Here is a 17,467-nt window from a genome sequence, read left to right on the forward strand (position 1 = left end):
TTGCCCAGGCTGGAGTGCAGTGGCGCAATCTCGGCTCACTGCAACCTCTGCCTCCTGGGTTCAAGCAATTCTCCTGCCTCAGCCTTCTGAGTAGCTGGAATTACAGGTGTGCACCAACACGCCTGGCTAATTTAGTATTTTTAGTAGAGACGGGGTTTCACCATGTTGGTCAGTCTGGTCTTGAAGTCCTGACCTCAGGTGATCTGCCCACCTTGGTTTCCCAAAGTGCTGGGATTACAGGCATGAGCCATCGCACCTGGCCTATGTCAATCTGTTTTTTTTTTTTTTTTTTTTTTTTGAGGCGGAGTCTTGCTCTGTCACCCAGATTGGAGTGCAGTGACTGGTCTTGGCTCACTGCCAGCTCTGCCTCCCAGGTTCATGCCATTCTCCTGCCTCAACCTCTTGAGTAGCTGGGACTACAGGCGCCCGCCACCTGGCTAATCGCTTATATTTTTAGTAGAGATGGGGTTTCACTGTGTTAGCCAGGATGGTGTCGATCTCTTGATCTCGTGATCCGCCTGCCTCAGCCTCCCAAAGTGCTGGGATTACAGGCGTAAGCCACCACGCCTGGCCTTTTTTTTTTTTTTTTTTAAAACAGAAATCTCTGTTCATTTGAAATGCCAAGTAGATCCAAAGAAGGAAGATGGCAATTAAATACTTAAATTAATCAAAAGGCACTATGAGACCACCTAAAACCTACTGCCACAGTGGTAGTAGGCTAAGGAAGATCAAGCTACAGCAAATCATGTAATGTGAATGTTAGCGATTACATAGCAGGAAGCACATTTGCTTTCCAGAGGACTATGGTGCCGTGTTCCTTTGGGCCCAAGCGGATATTTGGCCAGGAAAGGATCAAGATGGATGAAAGTAAAGCCAAATCAAAGGAATAGGTACAAAAGAGAATCCAAGCTACGTAGTCAAGCAGATGATGATGAATCAGGCTTCTTCCTCCCAAGAAACATTTGCTGCACTGTGCTGCTTCCCCCCTCCACTACCCCCACCCCCCACCCCATGGCTGCTCAAGTCCAACTGCCTGTTCCTGCCTTACAGGGTGCTCAGCCACTGGGACTAGGTTTGGGGTTGCCCAGGGCTCTTGCCATAATTTAGCATAGACCTTGGGGAGAACTGCTCACACATGGGTTGGCTTTGTTGCTAGTTGTTCTCAACAAAGAAAACCCTGAAGCATTCACATGCAAGGTAGTCTGAGCTTCTCCAATCACAGTCAGACACCCCCACTATCCTCAAAAGTCTGAAATCTTGTAACAGCTGAGCTCTTGTTAAAGCTGCAAGACTCACAAAATCATCAAGGAAGCCAGAATGAGACAGTGCAGGTAGGAAGTCCCAGCAGTTAATCTCAACCCGTCTTTCTCCATTTCGGATAAGCTCAGATATACCTGATGTGGGATATTGAAAGCTACACTGGAGTAAGCTGGGTCTTCTGAATTTGTCATCAAATACCAAGGGAAAACAAGGGGTGGGGTGGATTTTATTCTTAAAAAACCTCAGAAGTAACTGTGTTATAAAGGGACATGACTGAATAGGTAAGAAGTGGATTCTTCATTGTGAGTTTTCCTGATGGCTTCTGCAAGGATCATAGAGATGTCGATCACCTGTATTTTGGAGCGGTGCTTCATCTTGTCGTCCTGGGGTATGGTATTGGTGACTACTACTGCTTTAAAGCATGCGTTGTTGATGTGAGAAATAGCTGGACCACAGAAGATACTTGGAGTCAAGATAGCATAAACTCTGGTGACTCCAGCTAAGAGAAGTTTGTCAGCTGCATGGCAGATTGTGCCACAAGTGTCAACCATGTCATCCACAAGGATGGCCACCAGATCCTTCACATCTCCCACAAGCACCATGCGATCCACTTAATTGGCCTTCTTTGTGAATCAAGGCAAAGTCCACATTCAGCCTGTCTTCTATGGAGTTCACTCTCTTAGCTCCACCAGCATCAGATGAGACAATAGTGCAGTTCTTCCACTCAGAGATATTCTCCCTTATCCACTTCAGGACACCTAGGTCTGCATATAAGTAGTTCACTGGGATGTCAAAAAAAACCCCTGAATTTGAGAAGCATGTAGGTCCATGGTGATAATATGATCTGCACCTGCTACAGATATCATATTTGCAACAAGCTTGGCTGAGATTGTCACCCGACTCTTGTCTTTCTTATCCTGCTGGGCATAAGGGAAGCATGGGATGACTGCAGTAAGCTGGCTGGCTGAAACAATCTTGCAGGTATTAATCATGATTAAAGGTGCCATTAAATTATTGTTGATTTCACCACAGCCACTCCGAATGATGTAGACATTCTCTCCACGTACACTTTCGCCAATTTCCATACAGGTCTCCTAGTTGCTGAATTTCTTAGTCACTACCTTGCTGAGCTCCAGGCCCAGGCAGTCAGCAGTTTTCTGAGATAAGTCCTGGTGGGAGCTGCTGCTGAAGATTTTGATATTCAGGATCCTGGCCAACTATCCTAAGCACTCTTCACTAAGTGATCACTGCTGCTGCAGAGACTGGAATCAAAGTCGGTCCAGAGACTCAATGCTAACAGCTTTGTGATGCTACCCCACCATCTTCAAGATAGGCAATACTTTGAACTTTAACTGTTTTCAACTAAATACACACACACACACATGACTTTATATTGGGAAGTGCTCCAGCATCATAATGAAGTCAGAAAACTAGATTCTGATCCTGTATCAGTGCATCTTAATTTAGATAAGTTATTTATCTAGTCTGAGCTTTTGTTTCCTTAAGTTGCAAAAGAATAATCTCTTTCAGAATTATTGCAACATCTACAGTAAACTGTAAACATACTATCAGTAAATTGTAGATACTGATAGTAATATCTTTATTATTAAATCAGAAAACACAAAATTTTGATTCATAGTACCTATTGAATGCTTTTTCTTCCAGAAATTTCTAACTATGTAGCTATACAGTTTCTATAGCTGTGTAGTTGACTCAGGCCAAAATTGCTCTGTTTGCCTAAACTTATTAAATTGTTGGGGATAATTATAGAGTGGGTTCTATAATCATGATGCATTTAGTAGTAATAGGATTTGGTATTTGAATGATTATTTTCTTACGTATGTAGGGTAATTGTTTTTTAAGTGCTAAATACTTACAGTGTCTTTCTAAATTGCAGTTTGTTCATATCAACAACTTAAAACTCATCTGCAGAGCACATCAACTAGTGCACGAAGGCTATAAATTTATGTTTGATGAGAAGCTGGTGACAGTATGGTCTGCTCCTAATTACTGCTATCGTTGTGGAAATATTGCTTCGATCATGGTCTTCAAAGATGTAAATACAAGAGAACCAAAGTTATTCCGGGCAGTTCCAGATTCAGAACGTGTTATTCCTCCCAGAACGACAACGCCGTATTTCCTTTGAGGCCTTCGCCCATCCTGCTGACCCATTTTTCTGCCCTCTTCTTACCCCAATTTTCTTGTATTACCTTCTACAATATACTTTTTATTGAGCACTTTGCTGCTGAAATGCTGCCTCTTGCCTTTTTTTTTTTTTGAATTTTAAATTATCTAAATTTATTGTTTGTTGTGGTGTCTATAGCAAAGTTTTTCTATCAATTTTCCCGCCATCCCATCCCCACCCTGGACTCATTTGAGAAGACTTGAGAAATGTCTTCATACTCACACTGCTGCATGTAGCTCTTGCTTATTTACTGGTCTGGGAAACAGGATGTGTTTCCTTTTTTTAAAAGCCAATTGACAGATTACACCTAAATACTCCTCCTTTTTGTATCATTCAGCCTTTTGTTTTAGTTTGGTAAGTTTTAAGAAATTTCAGCAGCAAAGTTGTTATTCAGTGGGCACGATGGACTCCAAATGCCTCAAATTATGTATACCTGTCCCAGATGTAAACTTCATTGTCCTTTGTTGGATGATATTTTAAATGGATATAAAATAAATTGGTCTAAAGGGCTGCCCTCCTTGTTGTGTTTTTAAATTTTAGTTAAAAACTGCTACAGCTTATGACTTTGTACATTAAGATAATTGTATTGATCTTTTTTCAGATTCCTTGTATTTTTAATAAAGTAATCTTAAATAAAAGATAGGTTAAGTGTTAGAAATTTTAAACAGCTTACATTGTTAGTGTAAAGTTATCTTTTCTTTTTTCCTAATCAGAGTTCTTGACCCTTTGCTTATTGAGTTTAAAACTTCAATTGAAATTCAATAGTATTTATTTTTTAAAAAAATCACTAAACTGTGCCTAAAGAACATAACTGCCATATTAATGTTTTGGTTTATATCCTCTATAGTAATAGAAAAACATTTAATACTTGTAATGCTGATGTGTTAATTTGATACCAGTTGAGTAGAATGTGATCAATCCAGTTTACAATCTATCATGAGTATTATTAACTAAAATCTATGTACTTTTCAATAGGAATCATTCTTCTCTTGCTGTAACACTTGACCTTAACTTTTAGAAAGTGTTCATTTTTAAACTGCAACTGGAAAGGTTGAAAAGTCAGGACTCTTGTATTTGTGAACTGTAATCTGAAGCAGATTATTTAAAGTGTAGAAAAAGAAACAAGTTCTTTTTTGCAAAGATCTGTGATTCCATATTTCAGCTTTGTGTAAGTAATTTGAATATCCAAAGGGTTGTGATGATCAGTTCTTAATATGCAACTGTCCACTTAATAAGGACAAGTATTCCAGTATCTCTTATGACTGTAGTCATAAATGATGTTGGAATGCACCATTTTGTGAAATAGTTGGTATCCCTTTACTATAATTAATTTTTGTCATTCCGGGAAATATTTGTGAAGCCAGCCAATTAATAAAGCACTTTAGCATCTGTTCAGGTAGTTTTGAAAACAAACTTTTCCCCTTCAGGATAAGAACTTCCAGGTTACCTAAAAATGCAATAAAAATCTTTATAGTCTAAGCTTCTTGGCATATAATTTTTCATCAGGGTTTTCTTTTACTAAATGAGCACAATACTGTTTTGATTTTATTTTTTTCCCTCAAACCACCAGCTCCTTACATAGTTTTAAATTATATAGCTATATGAAAGAGGTGGCTAAGACATTTGCTGCACACACTTGAACTAATGCTGGGTCAGTAACTTCGTGTTACTGCCCTGACACCAGTGTAATTCAGGTGAAAAGGTATTTTTATCTTACAGGGATATGTAGCTATGTATTTTACTAATTGTGAAACACTGGAAATTAATGATGCAGACAACTTGGTGTGGTCTTTGAACAGCTCTCTGCAGTATTTTTTTTTTTTTTATTTCCTGTTACCATATATTGTATTTAAGTGCTCGCTTTCTACTTAAGTTGTACCAATAGAACCGGTAACTCCCAGCCCTCCCTGTTTGACACTCCTTAGCTTAGATTGATGTAGTTGTTTTTGTTATCCCTATAATGTGACTTTTATTTTTAAGTCATCGTGTACTGCATTTGTTTGTCACTAGTTGGGCACGTGCCAATAATATTCTCTCCATTCCTTAACTGCCATCTCTGTTTTGCCTGATTTCTCTTCAACTGAATAATGGCTTTTTGCATGGAAAAAATAGTTTTTACTATTAGATGGGTAAAGGGAAGAGAGAGCTAATGTATTGGACTTTGTGAGCCTACAAGGAATATTTTGGATCCCTCCAATAAATAAGGGCTATGTACTATATGTACTATATAGAGTAATCATGTGGTGGAAGATACTTGCAAGTCATAGATTTATGGGCAGGAGGATTTGTTACTCCCTGTATCTAGGCTGAATGTAAAATCCCTTATGTTGTATCAATGGGGGTAAGAACTATTTTTATTTGCCTATGATATACTTGGTTTCTAATAAAGTGCCCTAGGCTCTAGTGAGAACTGTCTACTTTGAATTGCCATTTACTCCCTTTCCTCATTTGGCCGATATGCTCTTGGCTAGCTTTTTATAAGTTAATGTGTTTCCCTAAAAAGTTTCACTACTTTATTTGAGTGTGATCCTAAAATGCCTGGATCAATAGTACATCTCATATGCAACTTGCATCAGCTCCTATTCTGTCTGGATGTCTAGAACTGTTGGAAGATTTTGACGTCTTAAGCCCTAGGTTTTGCTTTGGGAAATAAGGTTTGAAATATTGTTCATTGCATTAAGATTTGTGTGTGTTTGCTTTGTAAGCCCAGCACCAGGTTTTGGAAAATGCCTGTACTGTGAAAGTAAATCAGGACTCTTTCTGAACCTCTTTCATTGTCAGAAATAGAATTGCTTTCCATCAGCTTCCAGGAAATTGTGTATCTGAAGTCGAAGAGATTTAACAGCAAGAATCCAGATTTTTAAATGTAATTGTTTTTTAAATGCTAATGTTTGTAAAGCACCTTCAGTTCTTCGGATGAAAGGTGCTATATTCCCTCAGTGTAAATTAATAAAAAGATTATAGGAAGTTTGTCAAAAAATTTAATGCATAGTCTGTAGTATGTCCTGACAAGAAGTTAGCATTTTATATAAGAAATTAAAAAATGCTTATTCCTCCACTTGGTTGCTTGACTGGTAAACAAAAGTGAAATCTTTTTTTTTGTTTTGTTTTGCATTTGACTCTGAGCTAAGTGTTCCAACTCTTTAAAGGCAATGTTTATTGTTACAACCTCGATCCAGTGCCCAGAACTATGCTTCATGAGATCATTACAACTCTTTAAATTGTGTATTTACAGTGTGCAGTGATGCTGACGAAATACACAGTAGTAAACCAAAAAGAAACATTTGGAAAGTCCCCTAGCATAATGCCAGACACACTAGACGCTTGGGGAAGGTTGGTTCTGCATTCCCCTCCTGTTAGTTTTCTATTTCTCTATCAACTTCTTGGTGAATTTGTGCCTTTACCCTCATGAGAGTAGGCTTATGCTGGCTTAGATCATTCAAATGTTTTCTTAATTCAAAAATGCGCGGCATTTATAGATTTGTGTTGTCAACAAAAATACTACATAAGTATATTCCACTCAATCCCTAGGCACCCACTATTCTCAGCAGCACTCTGCTTTTGTATATAAATGGTGGGTTATAAAAGACTGCATGGAGGCATTATGGAATAGCACAGGCTTTGGGATCAGATCTAGGTTAAAACCCCAGCTCTGCCATGCAGTAATAGCAACTAACCTGTATTCAGCATATGTAGCTAAATTGTTACGTTCTTTATTTTGTGATGCCCTTGCTATGGGTCTATAACTATATTACCTTTAATTTTTTTTTTTCTTGGTAGAGAGGGGGTCTCCCTATGTTGCTCAGGCTAATCTTGAACTCCTGGCTGAAGAGATCCTCCTATCTCGGCCTTCCAAAGCACTGGGATTACAAGCATAAGATTCTGTGCCCAGCTTTAATTTTGTTCATCCTTCTCTAGAACTTTTTTCCCCAGATGAGGAAATAGGCTTAGAGAGGACAGGTGACTTGTTTAAGGTTGCACAGGAGAGCTGGAACTTGAATCCCTAGAGGGCACACCAGAGTACATCTTTAGCCCTCTATTTTAAGCAATATTGGTTATTGTAGCTGTGTGACCCTGAACAAATTGAATTTTCTGAATCTTAAATTTCTGTGTCTAAAATAAGAGAGTATCAGACAGGGTTAATCTCAGTATTAAAAATAGCACACACAAAGCACCCAGTGTCTGGTCCAAAGCTGCTTTTTATTAAGGGCTCATACTCATAGGCCATTTGTTCAAATTCATTGTAGTTGAGAAGAATAATCCAAGGCAATGTGTAATTGCTAACATAGTGTAGATTTTGTAAGAACAACACATCTGGAGAAGGAAATGTTCGATGTAGGATGGAGTAATTGGCGAAAATACAGAGGAAGTGTGAATTAAATGTGGTCTGGAATGATGGGATTTGTGTCTTACAGAGTAAAAACAACCAGAGATCACTTGGACACAATGTGAAGACTTGAGGATCCTCTCTGGGAAGGCGTAAGAAATGAATAGCTTCTGTTCTATTGACAATATCTGATATATATCAGTGAGGATTGGTCAGTTATAGAAGATGCTAAAAAGCAGGCAGTGGTTTTTTAATAAGGAATGTAATAAATGTATTTCAAGATTACTTCCCTAGTGAGTTGATGATCCCCCTTCGTCTGACACAAATTATTCTGGAGTTGTTTCCTCTGGCTTGATAATATGGGTGGAAACTGGTGGTTGAGATTGAGCTGATTTGTGGTTCTGTGACTAGAATTACATGAAATACTAATTTGGGGGGCCAACAGAGATTTGACATTTTTTCTTTGTCAAAGCAATTTTTCAAATCCTGCTACAATTTACCATCAGTATTACTTCATAAATGGAAAGTCATTTTACCATTAGAGATATAGGTAGGACCATCTCAGAAGAAAAGACAGCTCTTTACGCCAAATACATTTGGTTTTATGAAAAACTAGTATCCTAATATTTGCCATTTATGGAGATCAATGAGAGATTTTCCCCACCCCAATGTTGACATGTACTACTCGAGGCTGTCATATTATTGAGGCATAAAAGATGTTCTAATAAAATGGAAGTGGCTTAAGAGAAAGGTTTTTTTTTTTTTTTTTTTTTTTTTGAGACGGAGTCTTGCTCTGTCGCCGGGGCTGGAGTACAGTGGCCGGATCTCAGCTCACTGCAAGCTCCGCCTCCCGGGTTTACGCCATTCTCCTGCCTCAGCCTCCCAAGTAGCTGGGACTACAGGCGCCCGTCACCTCGCCCGGCTAGTTTTTTGTATTTTTTTAGTAGAGACGGGGTTTCACCGTGTTAGCCAGGATGGTCTCGATCTCCTGACCTCGTGATCCGCCCGCCTCGGCCTCCCAAAGTGCTGGGATTACAGGCTTGAGCCACCGCGCCCGGCCAAGAGAAAGTTTTATGCCGCCTCCCAACTCTGAACAGATGCTAAGAATTTACTAAACAAGTGCACACAGGAGTAGTGATTTAGAGAGGCCTTCCCACCTTCAAGAATTTTATAATACGTTAATGAGCTGAGTCTTATTTTCAGGGATGGCTTTGTTAAAGCAGAAGACGATGGGTAACTAATTATGCTTATGAAAGGCAGTTTTGCATGCTTGTCTGTCAAAAAATACAGTAAAATTTATTTTAAAATTGATTAATTGGTGTAGAACTTGCAATGGTCACAGAATCAGGATGGTCGGCTTACATTCAGGGATGAAATTTGTTCAGGCCTTTCAAAATAGAACACGTTGCTTTTAGTATGGCATTGGTTCTGTTTGCAGTACTGATTTTTCTTTCACGGTAATTAAAAAAAATCTTGCTTTCTTAAAAGCCTGCACCCAAGCTAGTGATCTTTTCTGCAGAGGACTGAGCATCCCAACCATGCTTTATTTTGGTGGATTCTTACAGTTTTCTGGCTGGGTCCTTTTTGAAGGGTAGCTGTGAGCTGTGAGACAATTTCAGCAAGATGTAGGGACAAGGATCGCATTCGAGGTGGCTTAAAAGGAAACACGTGTGTGAGAGTTGCCTCACTGTCTCACCTGCTAGAGGAAACTGGGAGATTTCAGGGTTTGTTTTCGGTCCTGGCGTGGTGCAGAGGTGGAGGGGCGCCAGCAGGTGTGTGGGATGCAGGACGCAAAGCCAGGAGAACCTGGGGCAGGTGTCTGGCGCCAGGGGGTGCAGTTCCTATTTTTCGGCGCTTGGTGGCGCTCGGGTCTCCTCCGGCCCTGCTAGCAATCTCTAAGGCACCTCCGCTGCCACCTGCAGTCTCAACCAAACCTCTGGGTGGGCAGCGCGGGATGTGATGGGCCGAGCGTCCAATCGACTGACAGGTTTCCGTCCACACTACTGAGCTAGCCAATGGGAGCCGAGGAGAGGCGCGGAGAAGGCGGGCCCCGCGGCAAGCCTGGCAGAGGCGCGAGGCCCTCCTCCCGCCTCTCCGCCTACTCCAGCCTCCGCCGCCTCAGCTTCCCGAGCGAGCCCTGCGGCCGCCGGAGCAGCTCCCGCGGCGGAGCAGGAGCCGGATGGTCAGAGGAGCCCGGCAGCCCCAGCAGCCGCGGAGTCGCCTGGCCCCAAGGTGGGGCAGGGGCTGGGTGGAGGCCGGGGTTGGGGATGGGGCGGGGACCAGGGAGCGGGCCCAGGGGCAGCGGCTCGGGGCCGCGGAACATTCGGGGCGCAGAGACCGGAGGGGCGGGGGGTGCAGGCTGGGGGGATCTGGGGGGCGCCTGGAGGCGGCGGCGCGGGCTGGGCGCGATCGCATCCTCGAGGCCAGGTGAGAGGGGCGTGTGAGGGAAGGGGCGCCGAGGAGTGAGGCTGGCGGCGCGGGGCCGGGAGGGGCAAGGCGCGCGCGCCCCCGGAGGGGCCGTGGAATGCGGGGGTCGCCGGGCCCGGAGAGGCGGGGCGTGGAGAGGGCAGTGTACGGTCGGGAGCGGATGGGCACAGGAAAGGGGAGGCTGGGGGAGCTTACGGGGGTGACGAGGCAGACAATGAGTAGGTGGAGGTGGGTGATTTTGGGGAGCTGGGCTGTGACGAGCAGGGGTTGAAGATGGGGTGAGGGACCAGGAAGGTTTGGGCTCAGGGGGAATTAGGGGAACGGTGAGTCCCAGGAGTGCTTGGTCTTGGGAAACAGGGCATAAGGCGTTTGTAAGGTCAGGTCTGGGCTTGGCGAGCCTGTGGTCCCAGAGGGTGGTCTGTTTAGTTCCTGACTGGCACGGTAGCGCCGGGAGATGTTTTCTTGTATATTACTTTTAGTTACTGTCTTATTTGTTTGGTCTGTAGACTGACTGGCACAGTGGAGAAACCGCCTCGAAAACGGAGAAGCAGGTAAGGCAGTGCCTTCCTATTTTGCTTCATGTTTTTCTTTGCTTGGCTGCACCTGTGCCGTACTGCATAATTGTACACTGTCAGTAGATGAAGTTTCTTATTTATCCCCTTTTTAAAATAAAATAACCACATGCATGATTTTTCTTTTGAGGACTTCAAATTATTACCTCTATAGTCGATTTTTTTTTTTTTTTTTTTGGTATCTAAGATAATGTGGGAAATCTTGAGAGATCCTACTTTTTTACTTTATGATGTTGTGTTAGGATCTCAGCTAGTTTTTTTTTTTTTTTTTTTTTTAACCTTAGCCATAATTTCAGTTTCTCCTGCATCTCTGTTTAAAAAGCTCATCTTGGCTGGGGTGGCTCATGCCTTCAATCCCATGAGGCATGAGATTTGGGAGGCTGAGGCAGGAGGATCATTTGAGCCTGGGAGTTCAAGACCAGTCGGGGCAACAGAACAAGACTCCGTCTCTATAAAAAATTGAAAAACTAGCCGGTCCCATAAATATATACACCTACTATGTACCCACAAAAACAAAAAATAAAATTTAAAAAAACACAAAAACTAACTAGCTGAGTAGGTGTTGTGGACCTGTAGTCCCAGCTTCTCAAGAGGCTGAGGTGGGAGGATTGCTTGAGCCCAGGAAGTCAAGGCTGCAGTGATGCAGTGAGCCATAATCATGCCACTGCACTCCAGTGTGGGGAACACAGCAAGACCCTGCCTCAAAAAATAAAAGAAACTAATTTTATTGAGCATCTACTATGTGCCAAGCACTGTGTGCGAATGCTCTATATGTATCTTCTCCTGTAATCCTCAAAGCACCCTAAGAATATGTAGTGTTGTCACTGTTTTACAGAAGAGGGAACTGTGACACAGAGGGGCCAAATATTTACCCAGAATCATGCATCTAGTAAAAGATAAAACCAGGATTTGAATCTAGACAGTCTGACTCCAGAGCTTAAGCTCTTAACTGTTATACCATAATGATCCTAATAAATATACAATTGAAAGTAGCTTTTCTTATTGATTTATCTTTTGTCGTTGGACACTGTGTGGTTAACTCGAATGGTTGAACCTTAGAAAAACAGAAACAAAGAGTTTAAGTAGTCCACAAACAAAATGAATTAGTCCTTGAGTAATGAAGACGAAGATATATTTATCACATAAACATTTTTGACTGCATTCCATGTGAGAGGTACTACATAGCAATTCTGTGTAGTCATTAGATGATTCCTTTTTCACAGATGTTGGCATTGGCCTAGAGAAAGTAAGCTACTGTAGTTATGTGACCAGTAGGACTACTTTCATAGTTAATATCTGGCAAGTTATTGATGTTAATAGACAGAAAATCTCAACAGTAAACAGACACGAAATGCTGATGGTGGAAGTGCCAACAGAATTTCTTTGTCACACTTTAGGCCTATGCTGTCCAATCCAGTAGCCATATGCAGGTGAGCACTCAAAATGCATCTAGCATGACTGAGGAACTAAATTTTTAATTTTATTTAATTGTAATTAAATTAACTTGACAAACTGCTACTTGATCACCCATTGGGAGACATTCAAGTATGTTTTGAACAACTTGGGTATGTGAGTCTGTATTTTTCATCTGTCATTTTATGAAATCTAAATATATATCAAATATGTCCAATGAGAATTTAGTGTCTGAAATGAGATAAGTATAAAATACACACTAGATTTCAAGTTAGTACAAAAATCGAATACATAAAATTTCTCAGTAACTTTTTATATTGATAACATAGTGAAAAATATTTTAGGTATATTAGATTAAAGACTTTTTTTTTTGTCTTTTTTTTTTTTTTTTTCCTTTTTGTGGAGAACGGGGTCTCGCTATATTACCCAGGCAGGTCTCGAACTCCTGGGCTCAAGCTATCCTCCCGCCTCTGCCTCCCTGAGAGCTGGGATTACAGGCGTGAGCCACCGTGCCCGGCCCTTTTTTTTTTTTTTTTTTTTGAGACAGGGTCTGGCTCTGTCACCCAGGCTGGAGTGCAGTGGTGCAATCTCAGCATACTGCAACCTCCACCTCCTGGGCTCAAGCCATCCAGCCAGTTCAGCCTCTGGAGTAGCTGGGACTACCGGCGCCTGACACCTCACCCAGCTTTTTTTTTTTTGTAGAGACAAGATTTGGCCATGTTGCCCAGACTGGTCTCAAACTCCTGGGTTCAAATGATCCAACCACCTTGGCCTCCCAAAGTGCTGGAATTACAAGTGTGAGCTGCCATGCCTGGCTGTAAATAAAATTGTTACTAAAATTATTTTCACTTATTTTTTCCTGAGACAAAGTCTTACTTTTTTGCCCAGACTGGAGTGCAGTGATGTGATCTTGACTCACTGCAATCTCTGCCTCCTGGGTTCAAGCAATTCTCTTTCCTCAGCCTCCCGATTAGCTGGGATTACAGGCGCCCACCACCATGCCCGGCTAATTTTTGTATTTTTAGTAGAGACGGGGTTTCAACATGTTGGCCAGGCTGGTCTCGAACTCCTGGCCTCAAGTGATCTGCCTGACTAGGCCTCCCAAAGTGCTGGGATTACAGGTGTGAGCCACTGGGCCTGGCCTTCACTTATTTCTTTTTCCTTTTTATTTTTCTCCTGAGACAGGGCCTGGCTCTGTTGTCCAGGCCGAAGTGAAGTGGCACAATCACAGCTCACTGCAGACTTGACCTGGTAATCCTTCCACCTCAGCCTCCCAAGTACCTGGGACTACAGATGGTGCACCACCATGCCAGGCTAATTTTTTGTTTTTTGTTAGAGACAGGGTCTCACTATGTTGCTCAGGCTGGTCTCAAACTCCTATGCTCAAGTGATGCTCTAGCCTTGGCCGCCCAAAGTGCTAGGATTACACCATACCCAGCCTTTCTTTTTATTTTTCCTAATATGGCTACTAGAAAATTAAAAGCTACATACATGTAACTTGCATTGTATTTATTTGCATTATATTTCTTTTGGATAGCTCTGGTTTAACTCTCATTACCCCACTGCCAGACTCTTCAGTAGCCTTCTGACTGGTTTCCCTACCTTGAATCTGTAATTCCTTCCCTGTACTGTGCAAATCGATCTTGTAATTCTCATGCTTAGGATCCTTCTGTGCTTCCTCATTGCTTATTGAACATCATTCAGACTTTTAGCCTAATCATATAAAAAGGTTGCCTTTATTTTACTTCTTCATACTTTCCCAGCCACAGTTAATACTTTGGCCGTAGCAATTTTCAATGATGGAACTATTAAATGTCTACATTTAAATGATTTAACTTTCTGGTGAACCTTCAAGATGAATTAATTGCCGCATGTAACTCTGTGCTCCATTTGCCGTTCCCAGAACTTATGTTCCCTCTTTGCTTTGGTTTTTTGTTTTTAGGGGTTTTTTTTTTTTTTTTTTTTTTTTTAAAGACAGGGTCTCACTCCAGTCCAGGCTAGAGTGCAGTGGTGTGATCTTCTTGGGCCCAGACTTCTCGGGCCCAGGTGATTTCCCACCTCAGCCTCCCAAGTAGCTGGGACTACAGATGTGCACCACCATGCCCAGCTAATGTTTGCATTTTTTGTAGAGGTGGGGTTTTACCATGTTGCCCAGGCTGGTCGTGAACTCCTGGGGTCAAGCGATCCGCCTTCCTCAGCCTCTCAAAGTGCTGGGATTATAGGCGTCAGCCACTGTACTTGGTCTGCTTTGGGTTTTTGTATGTGATTTTTCTCTCTGGAATACTTTCTCCTTGCTCTTTGACAAGTCCCCTCCTTTAAGACTTTGCTCAGTGAGGGCTTCCCCTCACCCCCCCTCTGCTCCACCTCATTGGGTCCTGTCATGGCCTGTACATACACTTACATGAAATGGTCTGGGCTGAATTTGAATTCAGCTCTGTCAAATGTAGTTTGCGAGATCATGTGCAAGTTAATAAGCCTGTCTCTGCCTCAGTTTCCTCATCTATGTAGTAGAAATAATAGTTCGGCCAGGTGCGGTGGCTCACGCCTGTAATTCCAGCACTTTGGGAGGCCGAGGTGGGCAGATCACCTGAGGTTGGGAGTTTGAGACCAGCCTGACCAACATGGAGAAACCCCGTTTCTACTAAAAGTACAAAATTGACTGGGTGTGGTAGCGCATGTCTGTAATCCCAGCTACTCGGGAGGCTGAGGCGGGAGAATTGCTGGAACCCAGGAGGTGGAGGTTGCAGTGAGCTGAGATTGCGTCATTGCATTGCAGCCTGGGCAACAAGAGCAAAACTCTGTCTCAAAAAAAAAAAGAAATAATTGTTTGACTTCCCTAAGGTTGTAAGGTGCCTAGGATAGTGCCTGGCACATAGAAGATATACAATAAATTTTAGATTAAAAAGCACCCATCACATATCTTTTATTTCTCACTTCTTTTCAAAATGAGAAGATTAAAAATAAAGGCCAAGAAGAAATGAAAGAAGCAGATAAAGCCAGTGGCAGAATTAGTGCATAGACCAGAAAGTCCTGCATCATTGCTAATGGTTGCTTTGGTGTTTGGCTCTGAGTTTTCTGGAGTAAAATGAAGAAGAAAATAAAGTTTAATTTTCAGATTCATGGTATCTCTAAAGTCAAACATATGTTGTGAGTTTTTAAAGATTGCTTCTTGGCCAGGTGTGGTGGCTCACGTCTGTAATCCCAGCACTTTGGGAGGCTGAGGTGGGTGGATCACCTGAGGTCAGGAGTTTGAGACCAATCTGGCCAACATGACAAAACCCCATCTCTACTAAAAATACAAAAAATTAGCTGGGCATGGTGGCGTGTTCCTGTAATCCCAGCTACTCGGGGGGCTGAGGTCAGAGAATCTTTTGAACCTGGGAGGCAGAGGTTGCGGTAAGCCGAGATTGCGCCACTACACTCCAGCCTGGGCAACAGAGTGAGACTCCGTCTTAAATAAATAAATAAATAAAGATTGCTTCTTATACTTCTCAATCCAAGTTGAGTTATTGCCAGTGAACAGTCTCTGCAGGGCCAAAGCAATGTGGTTTTTTGGTGTATGGCTCTCTGATGGTTTGGCTTGATTCAGAGGTAAAGAGGGATGCATACACTGTGGGGACTATATGTATTTTGTTCACTGTTTATCCCCAGCAGCTAGAATAGCATCTGGCATGTAGAGAACAGTTTATTGAATTTTTGAGTGAACAAATCCTTAAGTAATTCTCCAGGAATTTAAGTAAGCATCAGGTCGCAATGAGTTTATTTTCTCAGTCCAGAATCATGAGGCTACATACTCTGCATGCCTGATTTAGATCAGATCCTGATCATGTCAGGATTTTGACCTGAATGGACAACCAGCATACATATGTAAAGGTCCTATGGGCAGGACCAAGATTTTCCTCAGAAAACAGTGCAGGGGTTGCTCTAAAGCTAGAAAACAAAATGTACAGTTAAGACCCCAAAGATGAATTATAGAATAAGAATGTAATGGTTGTAGCCAGATAGTTAGGAAAATAGGTGTTAGGCCGGGCGTGGTGGCTCATGCCTGTAATCCCAGCACTTTAGGAGGCCGAGGCGGGTGTGATCACGAGGTCAGGAGTTCGAGACCAGCCTGACCAAGATGGTGAAACTCCATCTCTACTAAAAATACAAAAGTTAGCCAGGCATGGTGGCGCATGCCTGTAATCCCAGTTACTCAGGAGGTTGAGGCAGGAGAATCACTTGAACCTGGGAGGCAGAGGTTGCAGTAGAACCTAGATCGCTGCACTCTGGCCTAGGCGACAGAGCAAGACTCCATCTCAAAAAAAAAAGGTATTAGTTGCCAGACATGGTGGCTCACACCTGTAATCCTAGCACTTTGGGAGGCCGAGGCAGGCAGATCACGAGATCAGGAATTTGAGACCAGCCTGGCCAACATAGTGAAACCGTCTCTACTAAAAGTACAAAAATTAGCCGGGTGTGGTGGCGGGTGCCTGTAATCCCAGCTACTTGGGAGGCTGGGGCAGGAGAATCGCTTAAACCTGGGAGGCAGAGGTTGCAGTGAGCTGAGACCACACCATTGCACTCCAGTCCAGGCAACAGAGTGAGACTCCATCTCAAAAAAAAAAAAAAAAAAAAAAACACAAAAAAAGACCCAGAAAGTATTAGTATCAGTTTTATATTGTGGCCATAGAAATTCTGAATATCAAATGATACAAATTCCTGGTAAATACTTCAAGATAAATTAATTGAGGCAGATGAATAGTGTGAGCCCAAGAGTTTGAGACCAGCCTGGGCAACATGGTGAAACCTCATCTCTACCAAAAATACAAAAATTAGCCAGGTATGGTGGTACACACCTATAGTCCCAGCTACTTGGGAGGCTGAGGTGGGAGGATCAGCTGAGTCTGGGAGGTGGAGGCTGCAGTGAGCCATGATTGCGCCACTGCCCTCCAGCCTGGGCAACAGTGAAAACCTGTCTCAAAAAAAAAAAAAAAGGTAAGTTAATTGTTGAATGTAGCCTTGAGTAACTGATTGAATGGGTCTGCTATGTAGAGTTGTTGACAATTATATTACATATGTAGTACATTTTAGAAAAACAGTTGACAGAATTATTATTATTATTTTTTGAGATGAAGCTTTGCTTGTTGCCCAGGCTAGAGTGCAGTGGTGTGATCTTGGCTCACCGCAGCCTCTGCCTCCTGGGTTCAAGTGATTCTTCTGCCTCAGTCTCCCAAGTATCTGGGATTACAGACATGCGCCACCATGTCCAGCTAATTTTGTATTTTTAGTAGAGATGGGTTT

General features: G+C 42.4%; 2 protein-coding genes and 1 pseudogene across 6 annotated transcripts in view; 2 read left to right on the plus strand and 1 right to left on the minus strand.

Annotated features, from left to right (window-relative positions):
- The window catches only part of PPP6C (protein phosphatase 6 catalytic subunit), a 47,783-nt gene extending 41,280 nt beyond the window's left edge, over positions 1 to 6,503 (plus strand). For both annotated transcript variants that reach the window (XM_015116842.3, XM_077968007.1), the window contains one exon: positions 3,158 to 6,503. In XM_015116842.3, the coding sequence (XP_014972328.3) occupies positions 3,158 to 3,406 (249 nt within the window). In that variant the 3' untranslated portion in view covers positions 3,407 to 6,503. The remainder of the gene's footprint in view (positions 1 to 3,157) is intronic.
- Positions 1,518 to 2,267, minus strand: LOC114672727 (ribose-phosphate pyrophosphokinase 1 pseudogene; annotated as a pseudogene).
- Positions 6,504 to 9,838: 3,335 nt separating the features above from the next.
- The window catches only part of SCAI (suppressor of cancer cell invasion), a 189,634-nt gene continuing 182,005 nt past the window's right edge, over positions 9,839 to 17,467 (plus strand). For all 4 annotated transcript variants that reach the window (XR_001439881.3, XR_013405589.1, XM_015116845.3 and 1 more), the window contains exons 1-2: positions 9,839 to 10,004; positions 10,706 to 10,750. Coding sequence is in view for 2 of the 4 variants with exons in the window: in XM_015116845.3 (XP_014972331.3) it covers positions 9,952 to 10,004; positions 10,706 to 10,750 (98 nt within the window). In the remaining 2 variants the exon portion in view is untranslated. The remainder of the gene's footprint in view (positions 10,005 to 10,705; positions 10,751 to 17,467) is intronic.

Source organism: Macaca mulatta, chromosome 15 (assembly GCF_049350105.2).
Source record: "Macaca mulatta isolate MMU2019108-1 chromosome 15, T2T-MMU8v2.0, whole genome shotgun sequence".
Lineage (NCBI taxonomy): Eukaryota > Metazoa > Chordata > Mammalia > Primates > Cercopithecidae > Macaca > Macaca mulatta.